This window comes from Balaenoptera physalus, assembly GCF_965194825.1.
Source record: "Balaenoptera physalus genome assembly, chromosome: 2".
NCBI lineage: Eukaryota > Metazoa > Chordata > Mammalia > Artiodactyla > Balaenopteridae > Balaenoptera > Balaenoptera physalus.
In genome coordinates, this window is record NC_138883.1 from 3,285,932 (window position 1) to 3,307,315 (window position 21,384).

The window sequence follows — 21,384 nt, forward strand, 5'->3', positions numbered from 1 at the left end:
CCTTCAGTCCAAATATCACCTGGCATCAGGCGGTATCATCGAACTGTGGCCTCTCTGGAATAAAGAGTGCTTCATCAAGTCGTTAACGTCTTCTGTTGGTTGGGGGTTTTAGTTCTGCAGAAGAGCTCAAAGGTATTGTTACATGTACCCCTTGAGGAGGAAGCAGGACCCTGCCCCAAGGCTGCACTCTTGTTTCCTGACTGCTCCTCCCTTGTCTCTGCATCCCCTCCGTTCCCTGATTAGCGACTGTTTGAACCTGCCCTTTGGAACTCAGGGAAGGCCATGGAAGCTGAATGAAACCAATTTCCTACAAACAAGAAATGGGTGACATGGAAAGACTTGTGCCCGGGGGTCCCACAGGGTCCTGCTCCGTTTCACTGCAAAGGACAAACGAGTGAATGAGCCAAGTGTCCCGTGGCATTAGCCCAGGGGTCCCTCACACACGGAAGAGGCATCAAATTGACGGAAGAGCTCTCGGCTGTTGAGTTTGCTGAGTTCCAAAGTCATTACACAACTTATAGGACAGTTTCTATCTGAAAGGAACAATGAAGCCATTGGAGAACCCATATTGGACTTCTAAGCATAGTGGATTGATCACCAGATATCTGCTCTGCCTCTGGAAATCTTGCGAAATAGACAGTAAAGAAGTATTAACAGGTAGAATCCACAAAAACAGAACTGGGTTGGGGAAGCAGTTCAAGATGAATTCACGATAAGTACATTTAATGAAAACTAAAAAAAAAATTCCCTTTCTCTCTTTCCAGGAAACACAAAAGCTTAGACAAACCATGAAAGTAATCACAAGGTACCGAACACAGCACAGCTGTGAACAACAGTGCATGTCATCAGTGATAATGTGACCTCTCTTGATCAACCACTCGTGCTATTCACTAAATACTCCCAGACTCCTGCCTTCCCGGCCCATGGAAAGCCTGCACTTCAGTGCCCTTGGGGTTGGGTGGGACCATGTGGCACTGACGTGCCTCTCGTGGTGGGTCTAACCTCTCGCGGAGCTCTCTCCCTCTGGGGGTGCCGCCGGCAGTGCTTGAGTTCTGGCTGCCCCTGCTGGGTCCCCCACCGACCTCTGAGTGACACGACTTGGGAGCAGGAGACACACGCCCCTCTGTTGTTTCAAGCTGCTGAGGTTTTTCAGAGCTGTTACTACCACTCTCCAGACTGACCCAAAGCAGTTTTAACCCCTCTGGGGGAGGGGTTTGGCTGCTCGTCCTTTGGTATCGACTCTGTTTCATTTAGGTGTTACCTGGTGTGTGGCTACCAGTGGAGGAGGAGGTCTCAGAGCCTTCTGTGCAGCAAGGTGTGGCCACAGGACTAGCGAGACGTGAGCAGAGGCCCTGTGTGCGTCTTCCAGATCGCGGCCCTGGCAGGCCGTGCGCTCCTCCTGCCCCTCCTCACTTCCCGGGCGATGGAGCAGACACACGAGGCAGCGAGCCTTCCGAGACCTCTGGGAAGAGGGCACCCCAGGTGCGGAAGCGACCTGGGTCTGGACCACCTCTGGAGCAGAGCCACTCAGCTCCCTGAATGCCCAGCAGCTCACATTTGTACTTGAGAGGTGCCATGCTCTGGCTACGTCCCCCCAAGGTCGTGTGTTGAAGTCCTAACCCCCACGCTCCAGGACCCCAGGACTGGACCCCCAGTGGTTTCACGCGGCTCTGGATTCCCGAGAAGTGCCCCTGAGTCCACAGGATATGCTGAAACCGAGCGGGGCCCAGTGGGGCTCCTGGGCATGGAGGTCTTTTTGTCCCCCGTTTCTCGTAGGCAGGACTGCAGCCTCCATGACCTCCCCTAGGTTCCAAAGGGCAGGTTCGAACAGTTGCTAATCAAGGGAGGAGCAGCTAAGAAACCACCGGAGGCGAGATTAAAGGGATCAGAGAAGCTCATCAAGACTAGGAGACCCGGCCACCCGAGACCCTGCACACCCCCTTATCTTGTCAGCAACCCACCCTTGGGAGGTATTGTTATAAAACTCCTTATCAAATCCTCCTGGGTTGGGACACATGGTCTTTCCAAGGCAGGAGCCCACTGTGTCCCCCTTTGTCTGGCAGAGTAATAAAGCTGTCCTTTTCTACTTCACCCAAAACTCTGTCTCCGAGATTGGACTGGGCACCAGTGTACAGAGAAGCTGAGCTCTCGGCACCAGTGCCGCGGCCTGACCCTCGAGCCCGACGCTCCTGAGCAGCTGTGGTTTACTCATTCCGTCCTGCAGGGACGCCCGCCCTTCTCTTCCTGTTGGACCCGCTTTGCTATCAAGTCAGAGGACCGGAAAACGCCCCCAGTCACTGAGAGGGCTGTAGGCAATGCGGCCCCCCAAGAATAAAGCCCGCCCCTCCACAGCGGGCCTGGCGGGAGCACAGCACCAGGGGGGTGCGGCCCACGACCCCCAGCTCCGCCTGCCCGGGGTCTCTCCTGACAGTCTCTGCCACTGGGGGCAGAGGACAGCTGTGCCCTCTTGATGCTCTCGTCTGAGTGTGGGCAAGTGGCCCTCCCTTTCTCTCCCCGTAATAGAGCCAAGGAACACATTCCAAAAAAAAAGAGATCTTGATAAGTGACTTTACATGTGGGACATCAAAGGACTGGGGGTCCCATCCCTATGCCTCACTTTCCTCATCCATAAAGTGTCAGTAGAAACAACTTTCTTTCCTACTTCCCAATAAAATGCTGCCCAGATGGCAAGCTTACATATTTATTTTTTTATTGAGCCCAAAAGAAGCTTCTAGTATGGACCAAGTCTGGTGAAAGAGCAGCATATCACCGAGGAGAAAGGGGGCATAGTTTTTTGGAACTGGGGAGCAGGGGAGACTCAAGAAATAGTGTAGTGGTATTAACTGCAATAGTTGTCAAAAGCTCCTAGGAGTTAGATGTTATCAGGAATTTGTTATCAGGTAACGTATCTGCCATTATTACAATGAGCAAGATGTAGAAAAAGGTAGACAGTGGGGTAGAAAGACATTATTCTTTATAAATAAAATGTTCACTTGTGTGTCAGTATTCACATTAGAAAAACAAACATTCCCTGAAGTAGACCTCCGGGTAAAATACATACAAATCTAGGACTGCGGCTCTGGCTCCATTTCACTGAGGGGGCTCCGTCTCCACGGTTTCCAGAGGAACCCCTTCCGGGGGGCCCGCCTGCAGGGCAGGCCCCTCTGTGTCGGTCACTATGACAACGTCCCCCTCCCCAGACACTACGGAGCCTGGATGGGACAAGATACGCCCATCAGAAGTCTGGATAAATATCTGCTCCTGTCGCTGGGACAGCAACGTGGGGCCCCCACTGGCATTTTCAAAAGCCATGGCTTCCCTGACGGCAGTGATGCCCTCCAGCTCCCTCCGGTCAGCGGGTGTCTCGGTCCCGCAGGGCAACTGGTCCAAGTCCCCCGCGTGGCCTGTGAAGCCCCCTTCAGGACCCAGCAATCCGCCCCGGCTGGGCTGAGGCCCTGGCTCGGACGTGGTGCCGTGGGCATAGCCGGCTGGCATGACATCCACGGACCATGCTTTCTCCTGCGGCGGGGCCGCGGCCTCCGGAAGCAGGACCTCGCCGGGGCTACACACCTCGCGGAGGCTTCCCGCCTCTGCATTTCCAGGCCGGCCAGGTGGCAGGGCCATCGAGGTGCCGCAGAGAGCCCGGCTTCCCGGGCCATCCCCAGCGTCCTGTTCTGACGAGTGTTCCTGGGCCTTCTCCCCAGAGGACGTTGCCACCTGGTCCTGGGCCAGCGATCCTGGTTTTCCTAACTGAGTATAAACCCCCGGCCCACGGGCTTCTCGAAACAAGAGAGCAGGGTCTGCAGACCCACTCCCAGCGGCTGAGTCAGCAAACGCTTTCAGCTGCTGGCCCGCCTGTGCTGTGCTGCTGTCGAGCTCAGAAACCGGCATCGTGGGACTTTCTTCAGGTGGGTGAGAGGCGCCCCCATTTACTCCAGGGGCAAAACCTAAACAGTTGGGAAAAACAGACAATCATTTGTGTACTGCTATGGCCGGTCACTGTACTCACTATCCAAAACAAGCTAGTCCAAAGTAATTTTCTTGCCCCAAAAATGAAAACATAAACCCTCCTTGTTACTTGGTAGCTTCCAAGAATGGATGAAATTAAAAGAGGAAACCCAGACTAGTTAGGGGAGCGGAGCTGTGTTCCAAGCAGGTGCCAGAGGGTCTTCATCGTCCTCAATGAACAAATCGGCCCTCCCCTCCGGAAGAATTAAGTAGTAAGTTCTAGAATGGAGAATGCCTCTTTAAATTAGAGACTTTAGGATCAAGGCAAGGTATCAGGCAGCCCTGATAAGATTTTAGAAAGTTATATAATCATTCTCAGTATGCCTGCTGTACGTTCCAACTGTCTCATTGATCAGTTCTGGCTAGAGCCGAAATAAAAGCTAGAACATGTCTCATTTTCGAATGTTAACTCTCAGCTGGCACTTAGAGCCAAGTCTCACGAAAGCCAAGCCATGGACTTGGTGTGTCCGTGGGACCTGTCCCTGGTCTCAGGTCTGCCTAACTTCTTGGGACCCGCCCCCCCGCCAGGTACAACTGACTCAGTACCACGAGGCAGCTCTTCATTTCAATAAGGGACCCAAGAAAACCCCAAAGACCCCCAAGACTCACGGAGAATAAACATGGAACCACAGAACACTGGGAGGCTGGGGTAAAACTCTTGAGAAAGCAGAGGGTTCTCTGAGACGTGGCCACAGGGGCACCCACCCGAGCAGCAGGCCTCTGAGCCCCAGGGTGCACCCCGCAGAGAGCGTTTTACCCGCACTGGCCGCTGGGGCGCACGAGGCCGGCCCCTGCAGGCCTCCACCATCGGCAGAATACTCTGTGGTGTCCCGGGGCACAGGTTCTCTTCTGGTCCTTTTCACCGAAGCCAGCCTCTCCTCTGCGGTCTAGGAAGAGAAGATGCAACCAGCTAAGACTAGGGAGAAACAGACCACCTTGCACCTTTTCTTCCTGGAAAACAGTGTTGTAAGTTGAAGAGATCCAACCCCAATAATCCAATGTTGAACAGACAGTAGCCGGGCGCCCCCGCACGGCCATGCCCACCTCGTTCTCCCTCTTCTGTGGGCCAGCGTCCTCCAGCGCCTCCCGGTCCTCCTCTCGGTGGGTGCACTTGGGAGGAGTGCAGTCCGTGTGTATTTCTTTTTTCCTCAGGAATTCTTCTGTGATTCCTAAGGACTCGGCAACCTGAGCAGAAAGGGGCCCATAGAGACGCTCCACTCAAAACACAAGATTCGGAATCATGTCAACACTTAAGAACAAAGGGCTGAGCTTAAATCTATGAAGTCCCTTTGTACAGCAAGGTGCCACCTAAACAGTGGGAAAAATGAAGATAAATTGTCGTCACAAGCTTCATAATGTTAGTCTCACACCATGGTAACTTTCTTGCCCGTTATTCCTCCTTTTTTGAATTCTCACTGGTATCTTCAGAAAGATAATCCTGCCTATTCTGGGACCAGATCTCCTTTCCCAGTTGGTGGAAAGGATGTGGGTTTGAGAGCCAGAGCTGGACCCCAGCACCTCTGCTCAGAGCCTGGGTGACCTTGGCAGCCACCTACCTGCTAAGTCTCCTTATCTTATGAGGGAGACCACAGTTGCCCTGAAGGGACTTTGTAAAGATTAGATTAGACTCCCTATGCAAAACCTATGTAAAGCACTGGATGTTAAGGTAATAACCAACAGCCATCATCACTGATACCTGGACAGCATAAAGAGAACACCACAGAGCAGGCAAGGGGTGGGGCAGGAAGGAAGGGCAGCAGGTCACAGTTAAGCTAGAGAACAGGGGTCGGCAAGCTTAGTGCCCAACAACCTGACAGTGTCCCCTGCCAACAGAGCCACTGTCTTCGCTCCAGAGAGGCTGCGTCACATCCCGAACTGCCCACAAAGGAGGGTCCCAGTGAGCATGCACAGCGTTCGTGCACGTCCTGTCTGCTCCATAACAGGATGGTACCCACACCGGCTTAACCGACGGTTTATAAACAGGTAGGTGACCACTGCCAACCGGGGCATCTATGGGAGGCTTAGCAAAGAATCCATTGCATTTTTAAAATATATGATTTAAGAAAATAAAACACAAGAGTTTATTAGGTTATATTAAATATTGAATTTGTATAAAACTAATGATCATGACCCAAAAAAACAAAACCCAAAAAACCCATGTATTATATTACCGTGTAGATTAAGACTTCTTGCTACAGAAGTACCTGCTCTGTACTGAGAAAACACTCACCTTTCCAATCACAGACAGGCAGCTCCATCGTCGGTGTAATCAAATGGTAGGAGCAGTCAAAGTCAACATGGCCTAAGCAGTCTTCATTGTTGTGTGAGTGATTTTTTAGTAAACCTGACACCACGTATTTACCTTCTGACCTACTTATGTACCTGTATTCACTAGCTGGTTGTATTTCTTAGATCCCGCATATAATTGATGTCATACCACATTTGTCTTCCTCTGACTTACCTCCCTCAGCATAATGCCCTCCAAGCCCATCCATGTTGTTCAATTGTCTGGCGAAACCAGACTATTACAGCCCCGGCACGTGAGAGCCGGAAAAGCTCGTGAACTCAGTGCTGCCCTTTGGCAGAGGGGTGGAGGGTGCAGGGACTTGCCGGGAGTCAGTGAGCTGCTCGGTGGGGGCACAGACCTGAGTCTCCGTGCTGGACACAGCGAGAGGCCCCTGGGTGACCTGACCACGGGCCACGCTCTGCCCAGCAAAGGGTTTGATCCAAGACAAGTATATCCGTATCAGTTCACGACATATTTTTGTCAAGGACCCAATATAGCTAAAGGCAATGACACTGAAATGAGAATTCTGTCAACGCAACCACAAACAATAACTACTGGTCCCTGTGTAACTCAGCCCTTTGCAAACACCTACACACTGAAGACACAGTCTATTAATAACTGTGATCATCGGTGAGTGGGAGGATTATGGGTGTTTGCAATTTTCTTTTAGCTTATCTGCATTTCCGAGTTTTCTGAAAAAAGCATGTATCGCTTTTATATTAAGAAAAAAACCCTGCACTTGACGGAAGAAAAAGCTAGAAGAACTTGACTGTGAAGATGTCACTACTAAAATAAACATCCTCCTTTTTTAATGGACGGCCTTCTTTCAGCTATAAGAGCGAGTCTCTCTTGTGAGCTTGTTACCTTACTGTTGTTTATTTCCAGAGAACAGGGAGCAGAGCTACGGAGGTAATCTTGACACATTTTCTTAACCATTTTATGCAACTCTTCAAATTCCTTGTACACAGCTGGGAAGAAAGGTTTTGCTAGATGACCTTTTTCAACCTTAGTGAAGATAAAGATGACAAAAAAAAATGTTTAAACCCAAGGCAATGAAATGGAAAATACAGAGAGAAATCTGAAAGAGGGAAGGACTCAAGCTCCTCAGCCCTCAGCAGCCATCAACACAGGCGCTGCCTTCGCTCCCCAGCGAGAGCCTCTGTGTGCCCAGCTTTGTGCTCGGGGGCACCAGAATGGGCCTGGGAGAAGCGGCCCAGGAAACAAACCAGCCCAGAAGAGGGCCACCAGAGGATGGTGGCCAGGGGAGCGGTACCGGAAGGCAGAAAGACCCTGAGGACGAAAACGGGCACATTCCGGGGCCTGCAGGCCAGGGAGGGCCAGGCCTCTGCCCCTCGGGGCGCCTCCAGGAAGCGTGGGTGCCGGCGGTGAGGCCGCATCTCAGAGCGGGCTCACCGGGGGCAGAGCTGCAGTGGAGGAGGCTGGCAGGGTGGGTGGGTGCCAGGAGAAAGGTGACTGTCGCTCCTCCCACACAAAGTGAAAACAGCCACGGAGTCCACGCACGGCCTGCCTGAGAGCCGTGTGCCGGGCATCCGGGCAGGGCCGGCAGGCTCACTTCAGCTCTGTCCTGGGGGAGGGAGAGGATTCCCAAAGGCCTGGCTCCTTCTAAGGAAATATGAAGGACGCCTTTCTAAATAGCTTCAAATCATCCCCTCAATCACTTAGAAACACTACGGAGACTCACCTTCATCAGAAGAAATTCAGAGACGGTCACGACCTGAGCCAGCAGAGGCAGAGCCAACTCCACTAGATCCTCCTGGTCACACTGGTGGAGAAACTACCAGAAGAAAGCGTTTGACATCTCTGAAAGCATGGAAAGAATTTCCCAGCAGCCAATGAGTTGTTGTAGCAAAGAACACAGAAGGCAGAAAGTTCCCTAAATTCTCAGTGATCACGCGCCTCTCGACTGTAAACGTTCTGCCTTGTTAAGTATCGCACTTGCTCGCCCACTGACAAAGCCCCGTGGTCGACGCTGGGTTCAGAGCCTGGCTCCCGCACGACAGCATTGAGCGAGTGGTGGGCGCCTGGAGAAGGACACAGCGGTGGGGAAACGTGCTTCCTGCTCTCCAGGGCTCACCAACTAGTGCCCGAGACGAAAATGCAAGCAAATCCCGGGGCAGCCCGCTGCCAGGAGACCACCACCAAAGTACACATACAGGCAGGACAGACGAGGAGACTAGGACCAAGGTGAGGGGGAGAGGATGCAGGGAGGGCACCATCCTCAGTCCTCAAGATGGGGGAGGGGTGAGTGAAGGGGGAAAAGAGGGGTCATGGGTGCCTCTGGGCTCCCAGCTGAGCACCTGGGCAGCCCCCTGATAACAGGGGGTGGGGCAGGAAGCCAGCCTGTGGGCTCTGGCAGGATGTGGACGGGTCTACAGGACAGCAGGTGGGGATGCCTGAAATCAGCTCTGAAGCTCGGGAGTGGTCTGGACAGAAGTACAGGCGTGAGGGTCAGCAGACGGAAGGTGGTTTGAGAAACCAGGAGGATGGGTGAGATCACCCAGGGAGGCAAGAATGTCAGGGCAAAACCGACAAGTCCTAGAAACAGTCATACAAGGCTCAGGGAGGTCACTGGCTCAGGGCTTAGGAAGGGCCATCAGTTGGGAGCTGCAAACTGGCAGGGGTTCCGAGGAAGCCACAGATGGTCATAAAACAGTCAAAAAGCAAAAGGAAAACCTTTTCATTTGCAAGATAAAAATGTCTAATCGTGACTTTCAAGAGCGCTTAGAGCAAAACGAGCAGCTGGTTTCCAGCGCTCGGGAGGCGTGAGAAGGCGGGCGTGCGGGGCGCGGCCCCTCTGCGGCCTGGCCCACGTCCGGACGTCCAGGACGCGCGTCACGGCAGCAGCGGGGGCGCCTCCTCGGCCCCCCGCTCCCCAGCCACGCGCACCTGGCAGTGCTGCCGCTGGCTGCTCTGGCCGCCACCTCTCCCCCTGCACAGCGTCCCCGCCCAGCCAGGACAGGGCCCGATAGTGGACGGACACCCAGTTCCTGTGTAGATGAATGCCCGTTTCTGGGGGGACTCCCGTCTGTGAGATCAAGAGCGGTGCTGTTCGGAGCACTCCTTGACTCTGTGTGTGACAGGTGCGGCACTGCGAGTCAAGGTGACGTGTTAGGGTCGCCTCACTGGTCTCAGATCCAAATTCTGGATCCGCCACCGACCTGCGGGGTGACCTGGTACAAGTTAACAGCCTCTGTGAGGTTCAGGTTTCTCACCTAAGTGGAGCTGCTAAGGGTCAGGGCATCAGAGAAACGAGGCACAGCTGGAACCGAGCAGGAGGCACGGCAGCCGGCGCCGCCGAGGGGCCAGTGGGAAGCTCGTGTGTAGGAGCCGGGAGGCCAGGCCCCTGACGGCGACCACTCTTTCTGGGGCCAGTTGTCTCACTAACTTATCTCGTGCTCTCTCTTGCTGTTTTTCACTTCTTTTCTTTAAGATACTCATCCAGCCATTAGCAGGCAAATAAATACATCCTAGTCAAAGGCAATTTGGGTAAGTTTGGGTTTCCGCTTTTCTAAGCCAATCCAACTAAATTCGATAAACTTACTTTCAAGGGGGTGGAATGGAGATTCTAGAGTTCAAAACCCGAAACATGCTTTTATACCTTGAAACTTTTTACAAAAAAATAGAAAACCATTTCTGTTGTTTTCTAAACTGCTTCCATGAAAACACAGCTTATAATTATTCTAAAACTGAAAAAGGCAAGCAGCTCTATATTTAAGGCCCTCTGGTCATTTCAAACAGGTACACCTAGGAGTTATTTCAGATAATGCTGTCTTTGAACTTATTACACACTTCATCTGATTACACATCAGGTGAACTGTTTAGTGGACCTAAACTGGGTATTTTACTTCTAAATTCAGAAACCTAATAGTGAACTGCCACGTACCATGCCAGAGACACAGGTTTCAAGAACAGGGTTCTAAGAGCGACGCACCTCCAGGAGCCTGGCTCTGCTCCTTGCTGGGCCCTGTGCACAAACTGCCCCAACGCCCACCTGCGGGCGAACCGCTCCGCTCTGCTCCAGGATGGCGGCGCTGGGCTCTGGGAGGGCCACGGAGTAGCCGCTTCTTCTAGGTCCGGGGTGTCTCTCTGATCCCAAAAGGGCTGAAAAACTTCCATTTTTTGGTTCAGACACCAGCGCCTCTTCAACGTCTACAGAGTGACCATTCTAGATAGGGTTGCACACCCAAACAAAAATAAAATAATCATGCTTTATACACCATGATGAAAACCTTAAAGCAGAACAATGTCAAGTCAAAAGCAAGGAACTTGCTAACTTCTTCTTCTTTGCATAATTAAGACACATTAACTATAATCAATGCATCTTACACGTAAACCAAGTATCCCTTTAAGACACCAGACGAATACTACACTGCAAGTCAGGGCTGACAAACCCTAACCCTGGGGTGTTGCCCAAAATGAAACAAAAGACTTTTCTGATGTCACTACCATCTTAAAAATTGACCTGAATTTTGTTAATTCACAATTTACCCATGACTTTTAGGTTTTTTTTTTTTTTTTTTTTTAGAAATTCACGTTCTTTTATTTATTTATGACTGTGTTGGGTCTTCGTTTCTGTGCGAGGGCTTTCTCTAGTTGTGGCAAGTGGGGACCACTCTTCATCGCGGTGCGCGGGCCTCTCACCATCGCGGCCTCTCTTGTTGCGGAGCACAGGCTCCAGACGCGCAGGCTCAGTAATTGTGGCTCACGGGCCCAGTTGCTCCGCGGCATGTGGGATCTTCCCAGACCAGGGCTCGAACCCGTGTCCCCGGCATTGGCAGGCAGATTCTCAACCACTGCGCCACCAGGGAAGCCCTTAGATTTTTAAAATTACTTTTTATTGGATATATTTCAAATACCATAAAATTCATCCTTTGGAAACATACAATTAGGTGGATTTTAGGATATTCACAAGCTTGTGTAACCATCACCACTATCTAATCCCAGAACAGTTTCATCATCCCCCAAAGAAACCCTACACATTATCACACATTCCTCCCTCCCCCCAGACCCAGCAGCCACTAATCTACTTTCTGTCTCCATGGATTTGCACAGCTTTGGGAAGAGAATCGGGATCTAACACTAGCTAGCTATTTCCTCATTCTGTGCCAATTCCCTCTTCCTCTGAAAAGAGGAATAATACACCTACATCTCCCAGGACTGGTGGAAGGTTAAATACAAGGAAAGCTAGCACAAAGTGTGTCCTCTTAAAGAATCTTCCCTCCAAATCTTCATTAAAATGGAGCCTCAGGAGGAACGCCAGGTCTGCCTGTGGCTTTAAGCACCACGTGGCCATCCACGGCCGACTCAGGAGAGGAGAGGAGACATAGTTCTGGTTGGAGGGAGCCGCTCTGGGACCACGGCCTCAAAGCCGTCTGGAGCAAGGCTAGGTGCCTAAATTCCAGAAGTCAGATATCCAGAAGCTGCTTTTGCTGTGGTGTAAGATTTCATTACTGAAGGAAATGGAAGGTGCCAGCCGGCCTGGTCATCCAGTTTGTCTGAGGCAGTCCTGGCTGCGCCTGCTGTCTCTTGGAATGATTAATAGTGCCCCTTTCATTCTCAGAATGTCTGGGTTTGGGTGACAAACTACATGGGCATCCTGGTCCTACTACAATTTAAGAAAAGTTAGAGGTCTCTCGAAAGTCGGGCTCTTGCCAGCCGTGAGAGGCGTAGAACCTCCTAGCAGAGGCAGCCGGGCCTAGAGTGCAGGCTTTGAGGTCAAAAGACCTGGGTCTAACCCCAGCCCGGACAGAGTCCTAGGCGTGCCTCGACGGGGAGCCCGTCATCCCCGCTGAGCCCCACGCGCCTCGTCTCCAGTAGGGACCCCTGCACCTGCCTGTAGGGCTCTCACAGGATTGAGCGAATGTACACGATGCTCCCGCCCAAAGCAGGCGTGCAACAAACGCTATGACTGTTGTTGCTATTATTACTGAGGCTGCAAGGTGAGACAATGTTTTTGAATCCTAACACAGGGCTGTCCCATGGTTCTACCACTAGGCCTCACTCTGTACAGATCTCCTGGGCCCAGGAGGTGTCTGTCTGTTCAGGTCCCAAGGAGCGGATGTGAAAGCGGAAGCAGCCACCGGCCTCGGCCCTCCTGCAGGAACCCCGTCCGCTGCTGGGAATGAGGTCGCCACGAGCAGGCAAACACGCATTTTCAACAGCTTCCAGGTCCCTAAAGTCACAAACTCCCATCAAGTAGTCACATCAATTCCAACGCCGGTTTCTCTATTTAACGTCTGAAAACTACAAATAACGAACAACAGCTAACACAAGTCAAAGGAAAAGGAAGGAAGCTTAAGACAAAGTGGGATGAGGGTGACCACAGAGGCCCGCCATTTGTTAAAGTGATTCACCTGCTGTTTTTTAAATAACTGACCTATTGTACATGGCACACAAATGCTCACCACACATGTTGGGTAAGTTAAAATTTCAGTAAATAAACGTTGACGTGGTGATGCAAACTCACGGTGACTCGTATCTGCTTTGTCTGATTGAGTCTCGGAAGGGGCAAAGCAAGGAGAGAACGCGGCAAGCAGACGTCTTACTGCGGACGCCCCAGGAAGCAGCCCTGTGGACTGGCGCCCCCCACTTGGACCTTTCCCAGGACCACAGTCATGTCAGCATCAGCCAAGAGTGCTTGCGATTAGTTTTACTGACCGGATCTACAGGACTGGTGCCTGCGTTCCCATCAGTAAACCGTCTGCGCTAGACGGAAGACACACTTCTCCTTGATTATCTGGCAGCAGTGCAGACAACATAAAGTTAACTTAAGGATGATGGGCAGGGGACTTCCCTGGCGGTCCAGTGGTTAAGGCTCCGTGCTGCCAATGCAGGGGGCGCGGGTTCGATCCCTGGTCGGGGAACTAAGATCCCACATGCCACGTGGCGTGGCCAAAAAAAGATTAAAAAAAAAAAAAAAAAAGGATGGGCAGGAATCAGGACGCTATCACCAGACAGAAACGTTACCTGCAGGCCACCCCGTGCTGAGCGGGCCCCTTCCTCACTTAGAAGAGCTCGCGTGGACAGCTCCGGGGATGCCAGGCTGGCGGTCCTGCCCTCCGTGGGGCCCGGGATCATGCTCCCATTGGCTTTCTTAGACAGCAGCGGCTCAGGCTCCAGGTGGCCATGGCCTGGATTCAGTTTAAAGTGCCGGGCGAGCCCCCCCTTTCCTATATATGACTTTTCACAGGTCTGACACTTAAAAGTTTTGGGCCTCAGAGAGCAGCTCGATAAATCAAAGAGCGCCTGCCTTCCCCTGTGGTCTTCATCTTCCTCCACGCTCAGTTCTGAGTAGTCGTCAGAGTCTGAGGGGTGACCGTCGGCCAAATCCTCTGTTTTTATGAATTTATAATCTTTAGCTTTATACTTGGGAGGTCGAGATATCCGTCCAGAACGTGTTTTCACTTTTAAAGATTTTTTTAGTTTCTTGGTGCATTTTGTTTGCGAGCTGGAAATAAATACATTTGCTGAACTGGATGAAGCAGATGTTCCTGCCGGCGGGTCAGAGGCTGGCAGAGGGGGCGGCGTGGTGCCTTGTCCACTCAGGGCCTCAGAGGCCAAGACTCTCCGCGCAGGGACTGGTCGGAGGGCGAGCGGCGGCCTCTGGACGAACACCTGAACGGGAGGCTGAGGTGGGTGACTCGGGAAACGCGGCTGTGGCCCGGGGCTCAGGAGGGGCTGCGGCCCGGGCAGCCGAGAGCTGGCGACGCTGAGCCCCAGCGCGCTGCAGTGCCTCCCGAGCGGCTGGCTCGGCCTGGCTGTCTTGGGCGGGATGGTGGCCAGTGCAGGCATCGGCTTTCCCTGAGCTTTCGTCTCTCCAGATGTAACCTTGACACAAATGGCTTCCAATTGCTTAAACACGGAAAGAGAAAAGAAGCACCATGCTTATCAACATTTCTGCAATTTTACTCTCATCTTAAATCTACTGTTGAGATTTTTTTCTAACTTATGCATCTTACATAGAAAAACGTCTATATAATGTATCTGTACTGTTTACAGTGGTGTTTCTCAGCCTTTCTGCCCAGTCCACAGTAATCTATTTTACGTCACACCCCCCGTGCTTGCAGAAACATTTGCATATATAAACAAAATAAAAAGTTCATGCACTTACCATTCCTACATAAATGCCTTCTGATAGTATCTATTCTACATCACTTAAAAAAAAAAATACCAGTCATGACCCCCTAATGAGCTCATGAATATCCTTCTTGATAGTTTTACCACAGGTGTATTAACTTGGAGTTCTTAGTACTCTAAATTGGACTCAATTCAATGTGTGGCCTCTTTTTTAAAAGTTTTCAGTGAAATTCTGGAAACCAAAAAAGCCATGAAGAACTATGTAATTCAGGTCGCTACCACCTACCTTACAACATGCAACATTACTACCCGGGGAAAGCCCTCTGCTATGCCCCCAACCCGCATGCCTTTTTCTGAGTCCTATCTTGAATTTGCTCTTTACCATTCTCATGCATTCTTTATATTACACTTGTAGATATCCCTAAAAATATGCAGTTCCGTTTTGATGTGTTTTTAAGTTTTAGGTCAGTGAATATCATCTCCGGTACCTTGTCCAGAGATGATAAGTCCGGGGCTTTCTCCTCGCTATCTTGCCTGTGAAATTCTCCATATTGAGGTGTGCAGCTCTCAGGCGTTCACTTGCCCTGCAGCACGAGAACAACGTTCTCCTGTCAGAGGACAGGTGGTCGCCAGCCCTGCGCTCTGGTCTGCTCTGCGTTGTGACGTATGTGTGTGTGTACACGTGTGAGTTTCTCCAGGGCACACACCTAGGAGTGAGGCTGCATTTCTTCACCAACTTTTTTTTTTTGACATCCAACAAAGTTTTAAATGCATGTGCTTTTTGATCCCCAGCAATCCTGCTTCTTGGATCCCAGAGGAAACACTGGCACAGGCACAAAGACGTATGTCTGGGAGGTTCAAGGCAGCACTGTCTGTAACAGCAAAGCACCCACCAAAGGGAAGGGCTGCTGCCAACAAGGTTCCACAAATACTGAGCAGTGCCCGGGTGCCCGACACAGCGCTGCGGGTGTTACGGAGACAGCTGTCATGGGCTCGGGGGAGGGGCAGCAAAACAAGGCCCCTGCCCTCACCGAGCAGAAACAATGAGCATCTTTCTCCAGGGAGAAAAGACAGACAAACCTCATCACTCAGAGCCGGCTTTCTCAACCACAGCACAACTGACATTTCGGACCAGTAAGTGAGTCGTGGCAGGCGTGCTGTGCACTGTTGAGCGCCATCTCAGCCTCCACCCGCCAGATGCCAGTAGCACTCCCCAGACTGTGACAATCAAAAATGTCTCCAGACAGTGCCAAACGCCCCCCCGTGGGGCAAAACTGCCCCCAGTTGAGAACCACCAACTTGGGGTCACCAACAGGCCCTCTTTGGACTCAACCCTCTACCAAGTAGAGGGTCAATAAAAATATCACACAGGACAGAATGGAAACCCTCACTGACATCAAGCTGGAGTGTATCTGTCTGAGAGCATGTTATACACTTACTACAAACAGCAAAGACAAGTCAACGTATTGGTTTTTGAGGAAGGGTACAGAGCTGGTCCTGGGCTACTGTGAATCCAATGACAACTAGATTTACTTGCACATCTTTTAAGAATCACATTCGTTTCACTTTACTACCAATTACTTAGAATGTGTCTCTAAGCTCTTGGGGTATTACCAGATAATGCCATTAAAGACAGACAGACAGATAGAACCCCCCCCCACACAACCCACATGCCAAATCCTATTGCTTTAGAATTACCACAAGTGGCCAAGCTGGTGTAATCCTTTCATCTGCTTTCCAGACCAGTTTACCAAGTGGGTACTATACTTGATACTTTGTTATATGTCTATTTCATTCAACAAAGTTTTACTAAGTATCTCTGGGTGCCAATACACAAACAAAAGTTAAGTCCCAGCCTCACCCTTGGGGAGGGGGTGTTTCCCCTGCCCCACCTCAGTCAGCTACAGACCTGCTGACTCAGGATATCCTGCCTCAAAATCTGTACCTTCAAAGCTCCACTGATGATTCTGAAGGCAGACTAGGTTTCCTAAGGAACACCGATAGGAAAACGACATCATGGTGCAAGGGGTGCAGTAAGAGGGGCAGGAAGAGTTCAGGCCTGGTAGGCTTCCCAGAAGCGGTGACCTCCACGGGGGGCCTTGAAGGCTGAGTAGAATTTTTGCCAGATGGAACACATATTCTAGGTGTAAGGAAAAACGTGTGAACGCAGGGATGCATGAGAAAGGGCACGTCGTGTGGTAGGAAACTGGAAATGTTTCTGTGGGGCAGGAACGGGAATGATGGGAGGGATAGGGGCTGACCTGTGGGAGTGTGTCCACTTGGTCTGTGCCTTCTAATCCACACCACCCCCGACAGAGAACCACGGGGCCGGGGATCTCCAAAGGCACACCCTGCCCCACCTCCAGCACTGCCTCTCCTCTCCTGTATTTTCAACTTGGACCCACCCTTGCAGATCTAGTTCAGATGCCACCTGTTCTGATTCCCTCAGCCAGAAATAACCTCTCCCTTTCTCTCAATGCATTTAGTTCTTTATCGTACCTCTAGCTTTCTGACCTTGATCAGAAGTTATCCTGAGTCATGTTCTACCTCCCTGGTACCATCATAACCTCCCTAGGGGCAAGGTACACATCTGATTTGTCTTTGTGGCCTCTATGGCACAGCTTGCGGGGGGGGGGGGCGGGCAAAGAATATTAGCTGAACAGACTGCAAAATTACATTGTCGTGAATGCAGGTAGAATTTATATCATTCCAACTAGATTAGCTACCGAACACAATCATGCTACCTAAGTTTGCTTTCGTTTTCTGGAACACGTCATTTTTGGACTCTTTCCTAAGCTACCAAACCCAAAAAGCTGTAGCCACATTCAACAGGCCCTGGAGAGTAGCCACACAGGGGGGACCCTGGGCAAAAATCACTCAACCCCTCTAAGCTAGTTCCTCATCTGTAAAACGCTGATAAAAGCACTTTTGCGTGTCTGCTGAGAGCCAAGCGGCTCAGCACAGCACCAGGCACGGAGCAGAGGCCAGCAAACAAGCCACTGGCACCCTTCTGACTCCACAGACCTGCTGTGCAGGGCTTATGGGAGAAGCATCTGTTTCTCCAGCAGAGTACGAGCTGGAAAGCTCACCCAAGGAGCCAAACCTCCTGCAAGTAAGGAAACTAAAGCCCAAAGAGGTCGCGTTACCCAAGGTCCCACCTCTCTGAAGTATGGCATTTGGGCAGAATCATACTTGTCTTCCCAAACTTTAGTGAGACAACCTTTCCAGTCTTGATGACCAACTGGGTATGACTCTAAACTGTCAAAATCACCCAGTCAAAAACAAAACCGTAAGTGAAACCCTGTGAAGACTGCTGATTCTATTCTCTGCCTATTTATTCTAGTGCAAGAACAATCTATGGCAATTCTGGAGTGAGAAGCATTGTCCTTTACAAGCCCAGTGCTGAAAGGGGATGTGACTTTACACGTGATGGGAAGGACCTCAGGCTTCAGGTGCTACACCGGACCCTCTGGGCTCGGAAGACCATATTCTAGATCCAGCTTCCCTAGCAGCCAAGAGCTGTGTGACGGGGAAATAGCACCGCTGAGAAAGTATGTTGGCCAGTATACAGAGTGCTTTCACGTATCTCATTCATTAAGCGAATGTCGGGCACGTGCTGGGCCATTTGTCACTGGGGTTACAAACACAGGCACTGCCACAAGCCCTGCACCAAGTTACTGTAATGTACTTATTCTGTCCCGAGTCTCGGCCACTTGCAGCACCTTCCACCTGGAAAATTCTCCTCTTAATGTCCTTCTAACCCATTCAGGTCTCCGCTCCGGTGTCAGGCCTAAGGACTACTCCCTCTACAGCAGCCCCCACGTCAGGCCCACAACGTGCCTCACGTTCTTCAGGGCTGCGGTCGACGCTGCGCCTCGGGCAGGGCCCGGAACACCGTGAGTGCTCAAGGAAGGCGGAATGAACGGACGAAGGCCTGCGAGAGGAGCCAGGCGGCACGGAGCAGCCCTGAGCAGGGCTGGGTCCCAGGCAGGGGCCGCCATGGGCACAGGCTCTGAGGGCCCGGCGCGGCGGAGGAGCTGAACACGCTGGGGCGGTGACAGGTGCGGGTGGCCTGCGGTCCCCATGGAGCTGAGTGTGGGGACGCCCTGAATTGTAACGCGGGCGGACACCGGTCTCTCGGGCTGGGCAGCTCTAAGGCCTGAGAGGAAGCGCGGGCGCGAGCTCCGGCCTGCCCGCCGCGAGGCCTCGGCCCCCTCCGGGCCTCAGTTTCCCCGGAGGTCCCTCCCGGCGCCTCACCTGCGGCGGTAGCAGGCGCGGCGGGCGCGGGGGCTCGGCCCCGGGACCCCGCTGCAGGGCGGCCTGCTGGGCCGCGTCCCGCAACCGCAGCGCCGCGTCCTGCAGCATGAAGGGCGGCGGCGGCGGCTTCGCGGGTGGCTGCGCCTTCGTCACCTGCTCCAGGACCCGCCGCAGCTGCTCGGGGCCCAGCGGGGCCACGCGCGCGGCGCTGCCGCTCTGGCCTGCGGGAGCCCGGCCGCCGCCGCCGCCATCCTCACTGCCGTCCTCAGCCTCCGGCTCCGCGTCCGCCATGACGGCCGAGGCGGGGACTCGAACCCGGGTCGCCGAGCGCCGGCCGCTCAAATGTGCGTCACCTGGGAAAGGGGGGCAGCTACGAGTGCCCCGCAGGCCAAGACACCTCGGAAGGCGAACGCACCTGACCGAGCAGATCGGTAGGCGGGGCCTGAGCTGTCCCGGCTCTGCCACCGCGTCGCCAACAACAGGACCCGGCCGTATTTTCTTAGGGCTTGTCGTGGACGTATTTATCGTTCACATATCACCTCCTCCAGGAGCTGTCCGGGAACTCTCAGGCAACGGTCCTCGAGGTTCCAGAGCCCCGGCCCTAACATCACCCTGGCCAAATGTTCTCAACGTCACGTGAAGACCCTGCCTGGATGTAGACTCCTAGGCCCCACCTCCACACCTTCCGATTTGATATATCCGAGAGGGGGTTCAAAGTGTGAATTTTTTTTAATAAATTTATTTTATTTTATTTATTTATTTTTGACTGCGTTTCGTCTTCTTTGCTGCACGCGGGCTTCCTCTAGTTGCGGCGAGCGGGGGCTACTCTTCGTTGCGGTGTGCGGGCTTCTCATTGCGGTGGCTTCTCTTGTTGCGCAGCACAGGCTCTAGGCGCGCGGGCTTCAGTAGTTGCAGCATGCGGGCTTCAGTAGTTGTGGCGCACGGGCTTAGTTGCCCCACGGCATGTGGGATCTTCCCGGACCAGAGCTGGAACCCGTGTCCCCTGCCTTGGCAGGAGGATTCTTAACCACTGCGCCACCAGGGAAGTCCCTCAAAGTGTGCATTTTTAACAAGTGTGCTCCCCAACCCCGAAATTGTTTCCATGCCGGCCCCCTCCTCCCTACCCACTCACCCAGACGGGGCGCACCTCGAGGGTGTAGTTTTACTCATTCAGTGGCCAGCGGTGCACGCTCAGGGAATGAATGATGGACGAATATGAATGAATGAACAAACGAGCGAATGAACCGCCCCACCCCTCTTCACAGCTCAGTCCGCAGCTCTACCGCCCCCACTTCTTCGGCCCATCCTTTCCCAGTCTCGCCTCCTTTTACTCTCCTGATTCCGCGTGTCTTGTAGCCGATAGTGCGTGCACCTGTCTCAAGGGGGCAGTAGAGCCATTGATCAACAAACACTAAGCGCTTGTTGGGTGAGTCATCATCGCTGCCCTCTGTATAGAGTCTAGGCTGGAAGAAGGAAGACAAAACCAGCATTTGCAGTATAATATGGTGAATGCCATGATGCTCATGGTGGGGGCAGCTGGGGGCCAGGCTGGTGTCTGAGAAGTTTCCAGTGAACTTTCTGATCATTTTTCTCTCCACAGGACCAACATCGTCATCATCATCATGGTCAATACTCTCGCATTCGCTATGCTCCCTGCAGCGTCTATCATTAGTAGCCTCACTAAGGACTGGCCAGAGGGGAGATTAGATTTGTGGAATTTGTTTCAATTTCTTTATTTCTTTTTTTTTTCCCCTCAATATTTATGTATTTGGCTGCGCCGGGTCTTAGTTGCGGCACTCAGGATCTGGGATCTTTGTTGCAGCGTGCAGGATCTTCCTTGAGGCATGCGGGATCTTTAAGTTGCAGCATGTGGGATCTATTTCCCCGACCAGGGATCGAACCGGGGGCCCCCTGCATTGGGAGCGCAGAGTCTTAGCCCCTGGACCACCAGGGAAGTCCCTGTTTCAATTTCTTAATCCTTTTTCTTTTTCTTTCTTTCTTTCTTTTTCTTTCTTTCTTTCTGTCTGTCTGTCTGTCTTTCTCTTTTCTTTTCTTTTCTTTTCTTCCTTCCTTACTTCCTTTCTTTCTTCTTTTTTTTTTTTTAAACTTTTGAAAGAAAGACCTTCTCATCCTTCCATCCTCAGATATCAGAAAGATCCTCTCTGATCCCTAAGCCAAGAACTGCCCCTCATCTAGAACACAGTATCCCATTTATCTTTTTGAGCCTGTCAGGGAGGAAAAACTTTTCCTCTATCCTCTCAGGTTCAGTCTCTGGGGGAGTGTGAATTAAACCGACAAAAGACAGATTAACAAGAAAAAAGGCCATTTTTAATAATGTATTTTTATTCATGTACCTACAGGAATTCACAGAAAAATGTGACTCAAAGAGGCAGTTAGAATGTGGGGCTTATATAGTATTATCTTAACAGGGGAGGGGATGGGTGGAGAGGGCACTTACCGGAAAACAAACAACTTAGGAAAGATAAATAGGCTCTTACCTAGAGTAGATGGGAGATAAGATAGTTTTATGACAATGCCTGTTTAGGTGTGATGCCAGCTTCTCCTCTCCAGTGATAAAAGTCAGTCTTGCCTGATTGTTCCCTGGGGATTTATGACAAATGAATTCTTTTGAGTTCTTTTGGAAGGCTCTACTTTAGGCAGATGAGGCTTTTCAGGAACTCAAATGGCTTCTGCTCAAAATAATCTTTATGCCACAGAGGTATATTCTGGACCCC

General features: G+C 51.9%; 1 protein-coding gene across 3 annotated transcripts; it reads right to left on the minus strand.

Annotated features, from left to right (window-relative positions):
- Nucleotides 1-2,957: 2,957 nt before the first annotated feature.
- On the minus strand, nt 2,958-19,767 carry ZNF839 (zinc finger protein 839). 3 transcript variants are annotated; one of them, XM_082450982.1, is made up of 8 exons: nt 18,650-19,767; nt 13,283-14,167; nt 10,248-10,481; nt 7,998-8,090; nt 7,160-7,300; nt 5,053-5,193; nt 4,766-4,895; nt 2,958-3,947 (listed from the first exon to the last, which is right to left on the minus strand). In XM_082450982.1, the coding sequence occupies exons 1-8, from the start codon at nt 18,938-18,940 to the stop codon at nt 3,091-3,093; spliced, it is 2,772 nt and encodes a 923-aa protein (XP_082307108.1). In that variant the 5' UTR covers nt 18,941-19,767; the 3' UTR covers nt 2,958-3,090. The 3 variants fall into 3 exon arrangements, with proteins under 3 accessions (XP_082307108.1, XP_082307109.1, XP_082307110.1); XM_082450983.1 differs by having other exon boundaries at nt 10,308-10,481; nt 18,650-19,765; XM_082450984.1 differs by lacking the exon at nt 10,248-10,481 and having other exon boundaries at nt 18,650-19,765.
- Between the last annotated feature and the right edge of the window lie 1,617 nt (nt 19,768-21,384).

What these genes read in the sequence shown, in the direction of transcription:
- ZNF839 (XM_082450982.1), bottom strand. Translation starts at nt 18,940, where the DNA reads ATGGCGGACGCGGAGCCGGAGGCTGAGGACGGCAGTGAGGATGGCGGC. An exon ending in CAGCACGGGGTGGCCTGCAG is followed by an intron (nt 10,482 to 13,282) that starts GTAACGTTTCTG and finishes AACCCTATCTAG; the next exon opens with AATGGTCACTCTGTAGACGT. An exon ending in TGGAAATAAACAACAGTAAG is followed by an intron (nt 5,194 to 7,159) that starts GTAACAAGCTCA and finishes CTTTCTGCTCAG; the next exon opens with GTTGCCGAGTCCTTAGGAAT.